The sequence below is a fragment of the Grus americana genome, chromosome 13, assembly GCF_028858705.1.
Source record: "Grus americana isolate bGruAme1 chromosome 13, bGruAme1.mat, whole genome shotgun sequence".
In the NCBI taxonomy this organism is placed as follows: Eukaryota; Metazoa; Chordata; class Aves; order Gruiformes; family Gruidae; genus Grus; species Grus americana.
In genome coordinates this window covers 10,201,434-10,220,494 of record NC_072864.1, presented here as the reverse complement: position 1 = coordinate 10,220,494, position 19,061 = coordinate 10,201,434, and the positions used below count along the sequence as shown (strand labels likewise).

The following is a 19,061-nucleotide window of genomic DNA, read 5'->3' as shown; positions in this document are numbered from 1 at the left end:
TATTACTAGTGCTTTAACAGAAAAACATGCAATAAAGGAACTAGACTTCCTTCTTGGTACCTTCTTGGGTTTTTTATTATGTATGGGCTTCATATGAAGTAGATGAAGTTTTTCTTGGCCAAAATAAAAAGGAAATTAAATTTCTGAATGGAGATGCCATTAACTGTAAAGTAAATGTAACAATTTTAAAATGAGAAAGAATAATGGTAACTAAGATGTAAAAGCCTAATTATTCAGCCTTATGGCTCCAGGGTGTAGTACTTTAGTGAGTATCACAGGTTTTTGGATCCCACCAGGAAATTCTAAACTGTATTAGGATGAAATAGACTGAATGAACTCATGTATTTTCTAACCTATGGGCTAAATGTTTAGATGTTAGTATTTCAAAAGCAGAAAGTTAGAAATAAGAACAATAAATAATTCAAGTGGAGTGCCTCTATCTTGCACATATATAGAAAGAAAAAGAATAAAGATGATATATGTATTTATATATATACACACACCCTATATACATATTATATAATGTTACCTATACAGTATTTGCAAAGGGATGTATTTTTTTTTATACGCAAGTACTTTTTTCATTTAGCCACATGTTCAGACATGACTTCCCAATGCGAATGCTTATTGCCCATGGAAATCTATCTGCCAGCTTTTGAATTCCATCCAGCTCTGTCACTGCCTTGTCCTTTATTATTAGGTAGCAGTGCTATTCTGGACAGTATAAGCCTGAAAGAAATGGTACACCAGATCTAATTGCATAGTCGTTCTGTGTAGATTTTCTGTTGGTGCTGATCTTCTAACAGGTCTTGCTGTTATTCAGCAAAATCAACACATGGTAGAGGTGCTTTGGCGCTCGTCTTGTCTGAAAAATTGCTGTGTGGGTGAAATATATATGAAGTGACAGATGTTAGTGCCTTGCTGGATGACACTCTGCTCTCAGGTTCATCTGTGAACAGCAAATCAGTCTTTCCATTGAAAAATAACAAATTTTTCCTCTAGGCAATTTCCGATTTGTGTGCGCTTCTGTAACCATTGCAAATGATCTGTTGGTTTTGTGTTTTTTGAGCTCTTAACTACCGTAATGTGTTCAGAGCAAACCTGTCACTATTTGACTCTTTTGTCAGCTGTCGTTGTAGTTTTTTCTTATTAGCACTGAATTGATAGCTTTGCATTTAGAAAAAAAATATATTTACATATATTAAAAAGAGTTTGTTGCCACTTACTACATTACATGCACCTTTATAGAAGGGCAGAAAATACAGTGTACTTGTGTGCGATGTAAGTTGCTGCAAGGTTGTCATGTGATCCAGGCAAGATGAAAGATCATCAAAACTCATGTGTTCCCATTAAATCTTCTATGACCACACCCAATATGTTTTCTCAGAGGAAAAAACCAAACCACATGTCTAGCTCTAATCTGTGCTGATTAGATGAGGAATTAAGAGCATAAGAACCCGAGGGCTTGCCTAAATTCAGGTCTTGTGTGACCTCCCATGCATGTTAACTGTAGCCTTTCTGAATTCTCAATTATGAACTCATAATCTTTTGTGCCTCATGGATCTGACCTGAATCCTGCTCAACTTAATGGACTATGATCAATTCTATAGAGTGCTTGTGTTGCATGAGTGCTTCAGCCGTACTGTAAAGTCAGGTAGTGAGTTGTGACAAGCATGGATCTGTAGACTGAATAGTTGGTGTTGAGGGCCTGCTGTCTATACTGTGCATGTTTCAGAAGGTTTTACTTTGGATTAGCTCTGTCTTGCCTCCATGCATCTGAAAGCCCATTAGAGGATGGAGTGTACTAGGCTTGCTGCTGAAACCATTTTTTGGTTTACTTTAATCTAAAGTGTATTGCTAGTAGCTGTCAATCTGCTCTCCCTGTTGTAACTTCTGGTCTTTTTGCAAAATTGTGGCTACATTCTTCTGTGTACAATGTTGTGTTAAAACCCCAAGTTTGCAAATATTTTTGGCAAGTAATGACTGACAGCAGTATGTGATCCATCCTACTTGTACCATGTAGAACAGAGGTCTAAAAGTAATTGGCCCTCTTAGATGTTGCTAGTTACAAAATGGGTATGTTAAAAGGAAGGTTTCACAGTTGAAACTGTAGCTTGAAATTAACAAGTAAACATAAAAAGCAAAAAGTAGGAACAGAAAAAGCTGAGATGGTTACATCACCAAGTTTGCTAGTAAACAGCAACTGCTGAGATTACAACACACTTTTGTTTATCAAAAATCCCCCAACTGATCTTTCAACTTATTTGCAACAAATCTGGTTCTAAAACAAATGGCTAAAACTATCTGCACTGTTTACAAAAGTTACCTTGTGCCTCCTTTAAATACACTGGATATATCTGACTTGACAGTAATTCTTACCTCTCCCCTGCCCAAGTATTATTTTAATCGGACGGCAGTTTGTTTGTTTATTCACATGAACATTTCCAAATGCAGAGTGCCTGGCCAGCAGTCACTGCTCTGCAGAGCTGCCAGAGTCTAATTGTTTCTGGCAATGGTGACTGACTGCCTTTTTTATTTTAGTTTGGGTTTTTTTTTTCCTTCTCAACTGGCATTTCAGAGCAGCAGCCTTCACAATACATTAGCTTAATGCATTTTGAGCTCCATCAAATCATCCATTCCCACTACTGCTGATATTTGTCTATTATTCTACTTGAAATCAGCATGCAGTATAAATGATTTACACATATGAATAATAAACCTCTAGATATCCATATCCTTGCAACAGCAAAACCAGATCGAATATAATGTTTAGAACAGTATATTGCTAGAAACACTGATTCGGTGAGCAAATGGATTCACATTTGTAGGATGTTGTGTCATGATTTAGGAAAGTGAAGGGTAACTCACTTGAACATGTTAGTTTGATGGACATGTAGTCTCTGCCACAGTCCTTCTTATAGTGACAGCGCAGCCAGTTTAAGAGGCAGAGTCCATCACCACATTGTAGTTCTTCTTTTTTACATGGCAGAATGCTCTGCTCATCTGAAAGGAGAGGAAACAATAGATGACTTTGTGTAACAAGCAACTCCTTCCTGAGCTACAAAGCCATATGTCTACTGAAAGTCAATCTTGCTGCTTTTGAAAGCCCTGGGTGGATGAAAACACTCTCTCCTCTTTGTCAGATGTGAAAAGGTTCTCAAACTCAAACAACTATTTCCTATACTATTGTTGCTGATCAATTAAATAGTGCTCAAGACAGATGAGGTCTAGGTGAACATACCAAAGAAATCACAAGGGTACCATGTCTCTGAGGCACCTAGCCTTCTGACTGACTTAAATACTTTAACATCCAAACTGAAACAATCCATCTTTGCCCCAGCTTAACACACACAAACCAGATAAATGGGAGAGTGGGGGGAGAAAAGAGATCTGCTATCTTGCATAAACCTGAAAGACTAGATTAAGGGCTTCTTAGCTGTAAGTATAACTCTCTCACCATCCCCTTCCAGTTTGACTAAAGGGAAGGAACTCAGTCTGATAGAGTAGGGAAGGATTTTTTTAATAATCTTAATAAAGCCTTGGGTAAACTTATGGAGACATAGAGCTGTATTCAGGTTACTTTATGTGAGCAATCTAAAACATTCAAAATACAGGCAAATAAAAGTTCAAGCCCAACTTAAAAAACACTAGTTCTTGAAAGTAAGGGCACAGAGGGCTAGTGTGCAAATCAGTACCCAACAGAAGACAGGCAATTCTGCTACATCACGTTTTTGTTTGTTCTCCAGTATTTTTAATTTGGGGGCTTTTCGTCATCCTTTATAGCTGCAAAATCATTCAGTTCGGAGTAATTGTTCATGATTTCCAATCCTCCACACAGATGCTACAGTGGAGGATGTCAGTACTCCCTAATGCATTTATAAATATCACCAGCACAGACAACATAATGTTACAGTAAATCTTACATTGTACGCTTGTACCTGGCAGCTCTACAATCTTGAGGCCAATAGTCAGATCGCATTGTTTTGTACTTTCAGAACATCTTGCAGTATGTTTCCCAAATGGCTACTGTGTTTCTGGTAGGCATCTTAGACAATTTTCGGGTTAAATGGCATAGAATTCCCACTAATTAAAGTTGTGGGGATTCCTTTCTAGGATTTTCTTTTAGACTTAAAATATTACAGAAGAAGCAGCTAAGCAATAATTACTTTGTGGTACCAAATGTAGCCATTGTGTAAATGGGAACAACTTTTGTTAACTTCAGACTGGTTACACAGTCATTGCAAATATCAAAAAGGAATTCACCTGCAAGAAAATGATGCAAGAAGAAAAAAATAATATATTAGCAAATTTATTGGAGTAATCGGTCCTGGTACACATCTCGTATATCTTCCATAAATTCTGTTTAATTCATAATCTAGTTTGAAGTCGCCCTAATTATTTAAATCTCTCTGAACTTGCTCCAGTCTACACCCTTTCCTATCTTTCTTGTTCACTGTTCCTGTTTTTACTAGTTCAACACAATTCTCCTCTATCACTGGCTATTATGTCAGCACTCTTTGGATGTAAGAAAGTTTTCTACAGTTCCTGCAACATAAAATTCCTGTCTTACTTTTCACCGCTTTACTGGCTCTACTTTGAAGGTCACTTAAAAATAAACGCCTTTTCTCTCTCATCCAGAAAGTAATACTATGCTTTCTGTTTCTGCTAGTTGTTGTTGAACTGTGTAAGTCACTTTGGGATACAGTCTTTATGAAAATGCTAGAAAACCACTGCGATGTTTTATCATCTTCAGGGAGAACTATTAAGATTGTAAGCTATAAGAAATTATATGGGCAGATCCAGTTTTTCTGGACTGAAAAGCAGTGGGGGACAATGATGGTTACAAAAAAGGCGTGTGCAAACCTATCCCATAAAGCTTTATTTCCCAGATGTAGTAAAAGACAATTATATCTTTTGTGAATCCAGATGATACAAGTCTTCCATCTATTCTCAAGGGGAGCTGCAAAATAACTGAAAAAAACCCATGAAGACTAAAAATATGTAAATGCTTTTTTTTAGGAGGAAACTGAGGCACGGGGCTATAGTCATGCAGCAGGCAGGGACAGAGGTAGGCATCGCGTTCAGTGTGGTACTGACTGAACAAATAACAATTTTTAAGTTTTATGCAATGAAAATTCTTTTGAGACTGATAGTTTCATTTGTGAGAAAATGCATTACTTCCAAAGATGATGTTTCTATCTCAGTGGAGGCTAGCACAAAGTATTTTGTCTTTAAAGCATGATTTACCCTGAGGTAAAATTGATTTGAAAACAATTTTTACTACAGATGACAGAGAGATAACAAAGTCTCTTTTGCAGAAGCACTTCCCAGTTCTAAGCCCACCTGTTCCCAACTGGAATGTGCCACGCAGTGGCATGCTGATGGTTTTCAAGGTTTGTATTCTAAATCAGCGCATATTTGAATTAATTTGTGAAGTGAAAATTAGTGATTTAACAACACCAAAATGATCAGATAAAATTTAGGTTAAGGTGCAATATTATATAAATGTGATGCATATCATTAATTCACAAGTTGAAAATTAACCTGCACCATTAAAATACACATAATAGTTTATGGCTATTGTATATACGTTTCCTATGTTAGTAATGACAATTTTTAATTCAAATGACCATTGAATTATATATCTGTTAAAGTGGGTACACACTTCTCGCATCGACTACTGAGTTTGATAATGCCCTGATCATCCACCAGCAGGAACTATTCTCTGCAACATAACCCTTTGCACTCTCTGAAAATCATACTCCTCATTCTTGCCTGCAGCCTGGCTTTGAAACCTTTGTAGCCAGCTGCAGGAAGATAGTGTGGTGAAGAAGGATCCTCCAGTGACATCGAGATAATTTAACAACTCTTGAGCTTGGCAAGAGGATGAGAGGGAGAATAAACAACACATGGCAAATATTAGTTTGATGCTTAATGCTCTGCTGTGCTCATGCAATTTAGATAAGCGTGACACAGAAACCTGTGCAAAACACAATATAAGGGAGACTCTTATCTCTCTGGTGACTTCTTGTGCCCCTCAATTCCTTAGTATTTTTGTATTGATGGCAACTAAAGAAATTTACAATAACCTTAAATCAGAGGACAAACACAAGATGTCATTTCTATGCTACTAAGGTACCTTGCTATTACCTTTAGCCCTGCATTTTACCATGCTGTCCTTGGCTGTATTTGGGAATCATAGTTTTTTACATGTTTGAAAATCTGGGAAAAAGTTCTTATTTCTACCTCTATAGATGCTCCAGCACTCCTGAAGCATGATCTTATGTCTCCCACATTGGGAAAATTTCCAATTTATGGCTTGCTTCATTTAGTACAACATTTTTTTTAATCAGAAGCACAGAAATGTAGCTCTGAACATGGCTTTTTTTTTCTTTTTTATTTCAGATTTCTATCAGGTTTTTAGACATCTTTCAGGTTGGCTAATAGGATCAAGCTGCAAAAGTAAAGTGTCCACTCATGTTTCCACTTAGGATTGTGCTGTTCTAAAAGCAAAGTCTTCTGAAAAAGTGGCTACATACATACAAAATCTTTGGTGGTGTTCTGATTTTGTGCTCTCTGTACACATTGGGACAGTTTCTGATTGGGACTGATGCTAAGAAATGTACTACACAGCACGTACCCCAGCGCACAATAGCATGACTATGTTGTAACTGCTTTTTCAATCTATTATTGAATGAACCATATTCTTTCTAAAGGAACATCTGATTTCACAAATGTGTTTAGTGTGAGGAGCGTGATTATTAGCGTAGTTTAACATATGCTTCAAATGATGCATAAAAGTCATCTCAAATAGCTACTCTTTGTTGCTCCTCTTTGCAGCTTGTGTTTTTTCTCTAGCACCAAGTTCCAGGCCAGAACAGAAATCACTTTGGATTCACATTCCTCTCCCAGTGTGTCTCTGATGCAGAGTTATAATTACAATACTAAATGACTAGATATTGTTGGGCTACTTGTCAATGTGGCACCTGCAATAAACCAGGAGTGTTAATTTGTCATTCAGAGCTTTTATTGTCTGTTCTAGTCTGCAGGGTTTTTACATTTGTTTGCTGAACAGGGAATGAGGATTGCATAGTACGCTGTCTAATCACTGTACCTTTGGAGGCAAGTTTCAGGGCAACACATTAAGATGACAACAAGGAAACACGGTTTACAAATTCCTAAAAACTCTAGTCTCTTCTCTTCTGCATTGGGCTTTCTATGACCTACTTTTATTAAAAAAGTCTTGTACTTCTTGCCAGTTGTTTGGGCCAATGACTTGCATACTGTGTGCATTTGGAGAGTGAAAATGGCCATTGTGTATCTCAGTAGTCTAACTTGTAAATAATCATAAATGGGGAGCATTTAGCCCAAAATATTGAACTCTGCTAAAAGACGGTTAAGTGTGGATTAGAACACTCAATATGAGGTTGTCCTAGTAAGACCTAGTCTTCCAACTGGGACTAAATAGCTTGCCATCTGCTGGGTGCTCTGCTATGTACCACATTATTCTCTCCCAGAGAGGATCTGGGATCTCTCTTGTAAAGCTCATCTCTTTAGGATCCTGAGTCCTTGCTGTGGAAATCTCTGATTTAACCCATTCTGAACGTTGGGGGCTGTTTTTGGTGTTGGAAGCAGCCTATTAAATGACTTAGGGTGACTCAGAAAGCTGTTCTACTGACTGAAGTGTTTGACTTTTTGATGCAAAATATGTCATTTCTATGTATCTCTTGGGTTCCCCAGTGGAAGGGAGACCCACCTGCATTTGTGATCTAACTAGAAAAACATTACAGGCCAGCTGTAGCTACTTTTCTGTCCTAAGTAAGTGGGAACTGAAAGTTGAGGTTAAGTGTAACTTCAGAATATTACTCTTTATCAGGTCTGAGCCTGATGGGTGACAGGTTGTCTGTGGACAATTAATTCAGCTACATAAAATAATCACATGAAAAAGTAAAAGCAGAATAAATGTTCTGGAAATTGTCCTGCGGCAAGTCTGTTCCTTCAACCCCAAGAACAAAGACAGATATGGGATTGGACAAAGATTGGAAAAAAAAAAAGATGCTACAAGAGAAAATAGCTAGTGCAGTATCTTGTTAGCAAGAATCAGTGCCAAGTAATGGACAGATACCAATCCAGGAGCCAGGAGAGCTTTGTTTTCTCCTTAAATTGCTATGTAATCTAAAGCAATTAACTTTTCTGCCAAGCTTTTTTTTTTTCTTTTCCCACCTTTTGTGTTATCTAGACACCTGCAATCTGGAAGGACAAGGCCAGTTATTTTGTGCAGGACAGTCACAGTGCGATAAAATTTCAGTCTTAGCTGGGTCTTTTAAGTAATCCTATCTCAATTAAGAAGTAATCCTATAACGATTCTGCAGCTAATTCAAAATAAAGCTAGGATGCTGAAACCCTGTAAAGATCAGATGCTTACAGAGCTGCTTCTCTTTAAACCATGAAACTAAAAAAGATTAATTGCAAATAGGACAGACTCAAAAGCAAAAAAAATTTTGAAACGGCACATACTTCATTATTTCTTTTTATAATGCTTTTAATGAAAAAGAAAACAATTGCTGAAAGGAAAATCCTCATTTTAATGATAGAAGTAAAGGGATTAACATGCTTGCAACTAAAAACAGCAATTAAAAGATAAGAAACTTGGAATTAAAGAGGGCAAAGAAACAAAGTGTCATAGAAGCAGTATTTGCATTAAGAATAGACAATGATCAAGTGGCTTTGGCTGGAATGTCCTCCAGTGAATTATCTTTGCACAGGTCCTTAAAGACTGTAGGTGCCTCAATGTCGTATAATGTCATATTTATTTTTTTTTAAGACAGTCTGAGGGATTTCAGGAAGTTCTAGCAAGATATGTGTTAAGTCTTGGAGCTAAAATCACTGTTAGCATACATGCTGTCAAAGCCAACTGAATTGCTTGCTTCTGCAAGTTCTGAATTTCAGGCCAAACTTTCAAAGCATCTGAAGATAGAGACTCTCAGTAGGCTCATGATCAATTAGGTGCCTACCTCTCCTTGAAAGATGCTCTGCATAAAGGCGTCTGGGCATCTACTGCATTTTTAGATGCTTGAACATCTAGCTCAAATACAATCATTATATAATAATGAAATGTCAGACTGCAAGAGTTAATAGCACTCAGCATGTCAAAATCATACCTCTCAGAGAAGAGTAGGGGGGAAGATTTCTCAGTATGGCTGCTTGTACCAGCTTGATCAGATCCCTTCGAAAATTAAAGCATTGCTTCTGTTTATTTGAAGGAGCAGCGCTGGACCCTAATCTGTATTTTTGCATAGTAGTTGCATAGGAATGAATTCTAATCTATTATTCTCTCCACTAAAAAAAAAATCAGGAATGGGAGGTAGGAGTCAGGAGAAGCTGCTTGAAACTAAAGCATTAAGTCAGTAGTTACAGTGGAAATGAATGATTGGGAGTTGTCAGCCTACATCCTTATAAATGAGGATGAGAAATTGTCAGGCTCAGAGAGAAATGGATACTTTCCTAGTGCAGATGCCAGTCTAATAAATGAAAAGGTGAAAAAATCATTCTTGATATAACAGACAATTTCAAGCCATCATAAAATAAATTGATAGCAGAAAGATACTGAGCAGGATATGACTTACTAGGGGAGAAGAACAAAGAATTCTAAGGTGTGGTTCTGGAGGTATTTGAACATCCTTCCCTTCTGCACAGCTGGAGTCATTAAAGCCTGAAGTGCAATGTGGAAAACTGTAGGGAGAGATGGGTGCCTTCAGAAAACATCCACACTTTGAGGGGAAAAAAACCCAAACATTTGTGAAGGAAAATAAAGAGCAGATTATTCTGGGGATTAAACTTTGCTGTGCACTTAGAGAAGAGGGGGCAACTAGAGCGGGTGTTTCCCTCACTGCCTGGCATCACAGACATATATGGTTTCTGGCATTCTGTTAGTAGAAGAGAGAGACTGGTAATAGGTGTTAGAAGTTGGTACTCTGATCACTGACACTTCTCAAGGCATCCCACAAGTGCAAGGTAATATACTGCTGTGGGGTGCAGAAGTCTTGGTGCAGATCTGTTGGTCTGTCTCTTAAACCTCCTGGCATAATGTACTCTCTCCAGGATACCAGCTCACAGCAAAGCTGCCACGCACAGTCTTGAAGCAATCTCTTGTCTTTCTGTATGTCTCAAATCTGGTGCAGCCAACAGAACCACTATAAGATACTTGCACTGATCCAAAATCACCCAGTTTCTTCACCTGTTTGAACTGAGGCACTGGGCTCCACCTATGCATATAAATGTGAAGTTATGTTCATGGAGTACTGGCCTCTAGACAGCTGTGTTAAACTGGCCGAGTTTGGAGACTATTCTGGGAAAAACAGAGTATTTGCCATCAAGAACAAGGGCTACAGACTCCCTAGTCTGTAGCAGTGGAGAGAGTGTTTTATTCTTGCTGTGTACAGAAAGAATTTGTTGTTTATAAGTTTATTCAAACTTCCATTGTCGTTCTGGGGTCTCAGAGGACAGCTAATATTGCTGTAGTCAATGACAACACAGCTGGCAGCCAGCTGTGCTGTTACTGTGTGTGAGCTGGATGCTAAGGGACACCATCCAAAGTGTCTACTCAAGGGCCTCTGGGTGTTAGGATCAGGATTTTCTGCACTTTTCCTTTGTAGCAAGTATGTCCCTGTGCCTGGCTGAGGTGGGCTTTCATGCAGAAAGAGGAGACCCACAGTCTGAATGCTGCTGTTCCTTCTTGATTTTGTGACATAATTCTGTTTAGTAAGAGTAAGTTTGTCAGATCTATAAAGGTTAGAACACAGGAATCTTAATGCAGGATTTTAAAATGCTGTATGTATATATTTTTTTTTTTTCTGATTCATGCATCCAAATGAACCTTTTATATATCTCTGGACATTCGTTGTGCTCTTAGATGTAACAGCAGAGACACAGTTCAATATGGTTATCATGAAGATTTACTAATATTTAAATGCATAACTATATAGTCACTTAATAGTTGTAAAATAACTATCTTTTTATAATAGCTAATATGTATTGCCAATCTGGATAATTGATTTAAAAATCAGTTCATTTGTTTGCTTTTACCTGTGCTTACAATCCATTTCTTCAGAGTTGACTCTCAGAACTGTTGGGGAGGAGGTGGAGGCAGCAGTGGCATGCAGTTTGGGTTGAACTGTTTGTCTGCCTTTTTACTTCTCTGACAGTTTTGGGCCCCCTTCATTTAAGTATTAGAAACAGTGACTGAGGTTCATTACTGCTGATGAATAGTTATTTATACTCATTGTCATCAATGTTTTCTAGAGATAATTTTGACTTTTTACTTTAAAAACCAAACAAATATACGTACCTGGCCAAAAGCTAAAAATGCTTTGCAAAGAAAATCCAATGTTTCTCTTAGAAAGAAACATCTAAAGCAACAAAGAAAATAGCAAATTTTATTTTTGATCAGAAAGTTCTATTAAATGCTGAAACTGTCAACCCGCCTTGGTACTGTGTGAAGTCACACAGCTCCATTCCTGAGTATTAGTTTGCCTGGACTTCACTTGTGTGACCTCACCCCTTTGTCCTCTATAAGAACAGTATTCTTGAGACACAGCCGACTCTATATGAGAAGAGCTGCAGTCCTGCTCCTGGGCCTTTGCACCTGCTTAGGAAATTCAGTGTTGGGAGAGTAAACAGGTCTAGTACCTAGCATATGTGAATTCTGTATAGCTGAAGAATCCACTATATAGTCTCCTTCCTGTAGTACGTGGTAACAGCCTGGGATAGCACCATTCTATTTCCATTTTCCCTATAAAAGCACAATACAAGCCACAGCTTGGTTTGTGGGTTGTTGTGGGCTTTTTTTGTTTTGTTTTGGCTAATGCCCACCTGGTATTGGGTTAATATGATCTGTTGTTGTTGTTAGAACATCCACAGTCTAGGCATTACATTAATTAAACGTGACAGCCCTTGCGTAGAAGGCCAGATCATTGGTCTTAACTGAGTATGGTTCAGCTAGGCCCAAAGTAAAACAAAAATACTGTCTTCAGAACACTTAATTTTGAAGAGATGTAGGCAACCATTTGGAAATGAGGGCAATACTCTGACTACTCTGAACCGTTTGCTGCAACAGTTCTATTACAAAACTCCACTAATCTAAAGTTAATGCAATACAAAGTTGTCTTGCCATGAAGAAGCGGTCTCTCTGGGAGAGGCCATGGCAAAAAATCTGAGCTTAAGGGTCAAAGAACATGAAAGCAAAGAATAGATAAGAAATGTGTTATTCTGATATGAATCCCCAAACTAAACATATAAAGGCTACATACGTAATGAAGTGCTATGAAATGTCATTTCATGCATAATGTAAACCCAACAGTTCTGCGGAAAAAGAATCTAAACAGTATTTTTGCAATGTTAACAACATAGGCACCTTACAAGTTATTTTTTTAACAAGTCTACAGACAATTCACTAATAAATGAGTATACTGCCACATGTAGCTGTACTAATGTAAGCATTTACAATTTCCTGTTATTTTTATATTGTTATGTATTTTAGATGACTAAATGGCATCACCTAAGTCATATATTAGGTAGCCAGAGGGTAAACAATTTTAATTAGCAGCTACTAATTTTGCACTTGCTCTTGAGCCCAACTTTAACATGTTTTTTCTAGAAGTTTAAAGGATTACCAGGCAATGTGAAAGACAACACTTTGCATTTACTTGCTTTTGCACTGTCTTCAGCTTTACCAGCCAAACTCTGCTCCTAGTTACCAAAGTTATGTTGTGCAGATATTTTTATCATTATGCATTCTTTCATCTAAGAGATTGGACACGCTACTCTGCTGTCCTGCATACGTGTGGTTTTCTGCCCAAATAGGTCCAGTGACATGGGCAGAATTGGCTCCTATAATGTTATATTTCCTTTTAAGAAAACTTTCATGTAATAATGACAAAAGTCAGTCATAAAAAGGAGAGTAGAAGGAAGTCAAATGTCAGGAATTGTTACATTTCAATGACTGGAAGTAATTTTTAGCCACATTTGTTTCACTAGTGTGTGCCAAAATGATAGAAATTTTGACTGATGTCACTGTGCTCAATTTGTAAATCAGTTTTAGCAGCTATGTGCTAACTTGTTGTTGTGGGAGAAAATGCTGAAAAGGATGATCTGATTTTCTTTTATTTTTTTTAAAAGGAAATATTGAAGTACTTGTACCTGACACTAAATTTTATGGTCTTCTATTTCAGACAATTCTCAAGCATTTCTGAGAGTTTTGTCTGTATAAAGATCACAAGGTTAAGTCTATTTCTGTTAACCCAGTTGTCTTCTTAGTCAGGAAGCTATTTGCTTTTTAATGGATTGATGTTTATCTGCTAGAAGACTTTAAATATAATATTCCTACAGCTGTACATGACTGCAAGGCATGCCATTAATGTAGTTTAAAAAAACAGACTACTTACAGAGATTGGAATAATTGCTGCCTATTCCAATACGGATGGAGCTTCCAGAGATGAGAGGAAGATGGAAGAAAAGAACTAAGGAGGGAAAAACAGAAGAAAAGATCCTTAATAGCAGTTTGGTTTGGTTTTGTAATCAGATGTCAGTAGAAGACACATTGTGTTGTTAACGTGTACCCACTCTCTGGGGCAGGATTGCATGTTTCAGACTGAATATACACACAGATGTAGCTTGAATGGGGGTGAAAAAACCAAGCAAGTCCTTGCTTCGTACTTCCAGGAATCACTCCAGTTCAGGAAATGGTATTATATAGGACTTTAATGCCTCTTAGCTTCAAAAACCCCTGTATAAACAACACTGTTATATAAATATGCTAATTTTTGTTGTTAAGTCATTCATCAGTCTCTCTGAAACAGGCACCTACCATTGTAAAACACAATAACTGTTTCCTAATTTGTTTAAGTGCATCTTGAATACATTAGGCGTGTGTGCGTGTCAAACTGGGTTAGAATAAATTTATTCTAAAATTTGATACACATACTCCCCCTATGCATTTAAGCTTTGATATTTATAACTTGCACTTCAAAGATTTATACTAACTAGCAGGCAACAAAATGCACACAAGTAAAACGTGTCCTAAATATTAAAATGTTTAATTTCTGAAAAGGTGGGCTTGTTTGCTCCTGCAGAGGCATATAAAATGAGTTCCTGATAGTCAGTCGGGTGTAATACGGCATTGGTACCGTGTTTCGCCTAGGTTGTATTTACATCCCGATGAAGCACGCTGTCCCCTATGCCACGGGGACGGTCCCGGCTCCTGCCCCTCCTGCCGCCACCTCCCCGTCGCTCGCCCTCAGCCGGTTTTTCCCTCCGAACCTCGTGCTTGCCACCACAGCCGCACCCCGCTCGGTACCGCGCTGGGGGGCACAGCCTAGTGGGGAGGCCGGGGGGCTGCTTCTGTTTTGGGAAGGGGTGCCTGAGTAACAGAAAGTTTCCGCGGAAACCCTCCCCCGCCGTGGCACGCCGCTGCCCCGCCCGCCCCGCGGCGCCCCCCGAGGCCGAGTCCTGCCCCGCCGGGCCCCCCGCTGCAGCCCGCGGCAGGGGCGGGCGCCCAGCGCGGCTCCCGCCGCCTCAGCGCGCCTTACCCCAGCACACAGCGGCGGCTGTTGTCTCCATGCGCCTCCGCCGCGGCTCCCCGGCGGCTTGGCGGGCGGCGAGGCGGGCGCAGCCGCCGCCGAGAGACGCGCCCCGCCGCCTCCTCCTGGGCGCGGGGCCGCAGCGGCAGCGGCTGCTGGACGGAGCCGGCGCCCATGGGCGGAGGGCGGGGGGAGCGGGTGACCTCCGCCCCGCGGGGGCCGGACGGAGCTCCCCTGCCCTGCCTCCAGCCGCGGCAGGGAGGGATGGAGCCGAGGCAGCCCGGCGGGGTGCGGGCGGCGGCCCGGCCTGAGGGCACCGGGGTGCAGGGGGGGCGGTCCGGCCTGGGGGGGTGCGGGGCCCGGACGCGGCGGGGCCGGCGAAGGCCGCACGGCGGGCCGGGCCGGGCCGCCCGTGGGGTGCTCGGGACTGCACATATGTGAGGGCCTGACTGAGCTTGGGGGGGCTCCTGAGCTCCCGGGGCCTGGAGTAACCCCGGCCCAGCTCCTTCTTCCTTCCGCAGTCCCTGGGGAAATGGAAGGAAAGTGTTAGGAGCGCTGCGGGGATTTGCTGCTTGGATAAGGAGCTGTAGGCGTATAACGGCTTTTGAAAGCCGAGTCTAGCCCCAGCACTTTGGCTAAAAGGGAGTGGACTGCCTGGGCATAAACCCGCGGGGATGGACGGGATTATCTGAGCAGTGCAGAGGAAATAATTTGCTGTGGCTGGATGGGAGCCAGGAGAAGAATGTAGTCCAAGTAAGAGCTAAAACCACTTAACAATACTTGAGATCAGCTTGTTACCAGGGATCTCGGAAACGTTTCTCATTGTGAATGACAAACGCCCTGGTACTAGAGACACAGAAAATAAGGTTGCAGCAGGTACTAAAGCATATGAGCTTTCCTAATTGGTTGTTTAAGAAAAGCACATAATTAGCTGCTTTGGTAAAGAATGCCAAGAAATAAGGCCCTTTTTGGCATGTGCTGTCAGCACTTTGGATATTTTTTAGGAACCAAGTTATATTGGTAGTTTCTTTCTCCCGTGCATGCGTTAGCCCTGCAGGCACTTGCAGAGGGGGCCTACTGGTACTGCTTGTGAGGGAATTGGAAATGGATGTTCCACAAGTGCATAGGCAGCCTTCTTTACTTCCCTGCCCCTGAGTGGCTTTGTAGCCCAGTGAGCGAGTTGTCTCGCATTGAAACAGCTTCACCGTCAATATCTAGGCTGTTTAATTTCTCTTTGGTTCAGCAGTGATGGATTCAGAGTTGTAATGAAGTTTGGGGTGGATGTAAAGCTTGTAAACTCTGGTCTTTCTGCAAAAAGTTTCCTGCTGTCATTGACCACCTTCTCTTTTCTTTTCTTTTCTTTTCTTTTCTTTTCTTTTCTTTTCTTTTCTTTTCTTTTCTTTTCTTTTCTTTTTCTTTTTCTTTTTCTTTTTCTTTTTCTTTTTCTTTTTCTTTTTCTTTTTCTTTTTCTTATCCAGGCAGGCATTAAGCAAGTCTAAGGCAGTTGAAATGAAGGTTACCTGGAAACTTACAAGAACATTTCATTATGGTTCAGGGATACCAGTACCTTTTGCCAAAACTACGGTACTTTGGTTCTTAATTAACACATGCCTACCCTAAAATCCTTCAAAATGCTGCTGTGAAAGTTATCTTCTGATTAATTTATTCAACCCCTCAATATTTGACTCCTTGAAAGACTACTTCTCTGTCGTTTTAATAAATGGAAACTGCGTGGCTTCATTTTAGAGTTCATTCTTGTTTAGTTATGGTATGAAGGTGTGAATCTATATATGCATCAGAAAAGCTTATTATCTGTGTGTTGTTTTTCTGGCTATGTGCCCCCTTGGCCTCATTCTGCATGTGAAGAGTCATGTACGCATGTAGTGCTGTATTTCAGGATATTAAAATATATTCTCCACTTTAAATCTCAGGAAATTCTAATACTCAGCGCTTCTGCAAATTTTGCTGATGACATCTTTCCCAAATGGCGCCTTACATTTAGCCATGGTATCAGTATTAACTTTAATCCTGACAGACTGGGAGTTTTACGTTTGACTGAAAAATCTATGCTTAGACTATTGCATAAGGTGACAAACTGTGGAAAGTGTAGAGGCTTTAGTAGCTGACTTCAACTGCAGGGGAATTGCTTAGCGTTTGGTAATTCTGAAAAAAAATCCCTATCTCAGCCTGGCTTTAGACCCCTTTCTGTGACAGTCTTGTCCTTTATCTCCAGTAGGAGTTGCAACTACTGAGACAGAATGTTTGTTTCTGGGTCAAACAACACAATGTACAGCACATGATCCATCAAAGCCTGCAGAAACATTGTCACAGTTCATAGGAGTCATGGAATCACAGGGTGGTTTGGGTTGGAAGGGACCTCTGGAGATCACCTAGTCCAACCCCCCTGCCACGGGCAGGGACATCGTTCACTAGACCAGGTTGCTAAAAGCCCCATCCAACCCAACCTTGAACACTTCCAGGGATGGAACACTTACCAGTACTCAACATGCTCATCTTGAATCTACTTAAATGTTGTAGGTTTTGCTCACCCCACTAATTTCCAACTCTGCATCACATGTATGTGGAGATGGGTCAGTTTTTTACCCTTTTATTCTGCATGTTTTTCAGTTTTTAGGGGTTCCTGTTTTTCTCATTCAGTTGTGCACCTGAATGAAACCTAGATGTGTTGCAGAATTCAGGCCAGACTCTCATTTGCACACTTAAGTGCAGTACCTCAGCAGTGATGTGTTCTGTCAGGGTGATATCATGGATAGTTTACATTTTTATTTGTTTCTTTTTGTTGCATCTGCTTTTCTGTTTTAGTAAAATAGATTAGTTTTAAAGAAAATTTTCTACAAATAAATGATTTATTATATAGGAGATTGCTTATGGACTGTATTTGGGAGAGCTGGAACAAAGATAAAAAATATTCAGAATTTGTGCTGCTCATATCTATTTACATTGGGTTAGCTCGTCTTATAACTTCATAAAACAAGGAGGGCCAAAGCAGTGTCTGTCTGTGGTGGTTTATGGCCTGTGTGCCCAGTCTGAATTATGCCACTGTCTCAAGAAAGTTTTTTCCCCAGTCTTTAGAAATAGGGAGCATGACTGACTGGGAGCTCAAGTACATTTACGTATGGTTTGGAATGGCATTCCTTAGGGATGGAACTGTACAAAGTTACTGCCCTCAGTGGGTGTTTCCCAATTTACTGATAAGGGGAAATCTGTGAGAAACCCTTGCTGAAGACAGATGATTTTATTCTTGGATGATTTTACATTTTCTGCAATCTGGGGACTTCATTATAAAACTGAACCGTTAGTGCAGTCTGCTGAAGTGACAGACCTCCTCAACTCAGCTTACTATCTCCTGTGGTTTCATTTGAGATTCTTGGAGCTCAGTGCTGAACTGATGCTTAAATGTGGTAGCTGCTGTGCTACCCGCATGGACTTTTTATGACAGCCAGTTTTTGTAAGGCAAAATAAATTTTATTGCTATAATGAGATCTCTTTTTGACTGAGAATTTTTATGGATTAGTAATGAGACGTTTGGGGGATACTGTTCTTCAAATCTTTTTTTTTTAATGGAAAAGGTGGTAATGAAATAAGTGTAAGTTGGATTATACAATTAGTCTTAGATAAAATGCCTCAGGATGAGCAAAATTGATTAATCATTGTTTATGGGAACAGGAAAGTCTTTTCTGCGTAGAAAATTTTGTGCCTTGTCAGTGATAATAGCATTGATCTGGTAGCAGTGGGATTTCATCAGTGCTAGCTGCTGTGGGAGTCTCATCACCAAATGTATGCAGCTATATTTGCCTTCACGTTACTTGGCCAGACCTTATGCCAGCTCAGCTAGCCCTGCACCTGTGCTAGACCAGCAGTGCCAGAAGTGCTGGGCATTCCCAATGCTCTGCCATTTCTGAGCAAGCTGATTACACCAGGCCCTGGGCTAAGGTAATGCCTTGTTGGGAGTTTTCAGTCTGTGGTGGACCAGGCTGTATAAATCTGTGCTTGCTGCTGAAAACAAAAGAAGTCAGGAAAAGAAGAACTAGAATTTGATAGGAAGCATCTCATGCTTTCACAACTCACTGTGTTCTGAAATGTAATAAAAAGAATCCTTTGAAGGAAAATTTTTCAAATTACTCTCTTTTTAAAAAACCTACAAATGTTCATTCTTCCTTCTCAAAAATTTACTTAAAATATGAAAAAAGACAGGCATTTTTGCATGGAGAGTCTTAATGCCCAACTTTTATTTTCATCTTAATTTTTGTGAAAAGCCTTAACATTTTTGAAAGTGTTTTTTAGATATTTTAACATAATTTTTCATTAAAGAATGGAGCAGCAGTGCAAACTTGGTATTTGTAGGCATAAATTTGTGCACTAATTATTTTTTTACTGTTCTTGCTCCCATTGTTCAATTGAAGACCTTTCCCATTGACCTCATAGAGCTGTGGAACAGTGTGGGTTGGAAGGGCCTTCTGGAGG

At 39.9% G+C, this 19,061-nt stretch overlaps 1 protein-coding gene across 5 annotated transcripts in view; it reads right to left on the bottom strand.

Moving 5' to 3' along the window:
* The window catches only part of BEAN1 (brain expressed associated with NEDD4 1), a 61,179-nt gene extending 46,306 nt beyond the window's left edge, over positions 1–14,873 (bottom strand). The window contains exons 1-4 of one of the 5 annotated variants that reach the window (XM_054841069.1): positions 14,586–14,638; positions 13,443–13,517; positions 9,627–9,732; positions 2,869–3,003 (exon numbers count right to left, since the gene is read on the bottom strand). In XM_054841069.1, coding sequence (XP_054697044.1) covers positions 2,869–2,893 — 25 coding nt within the window. In that variant the 5' untranslated portion in view covers positions 2,894–3,003; positions 9,627–9,732; positions 13,443–13,517; positions 14,586–14,638. Of the gene's footprint in view, positions 1–2,868; positions 3,004–9,626; positions 9,733–11,347; positions 11,409–13,442; positions 13,518–14,585 lie in introns of those variants that run through there. The other 4 variants (XM_054841067.1, XM_054841066.1, XM_054841068.1 and 1 more) reach the window with 4 other exon arrangements.
* Between the last annotated feature and the right edge of the window lie 4,188 nt (positions 14,874–19,061).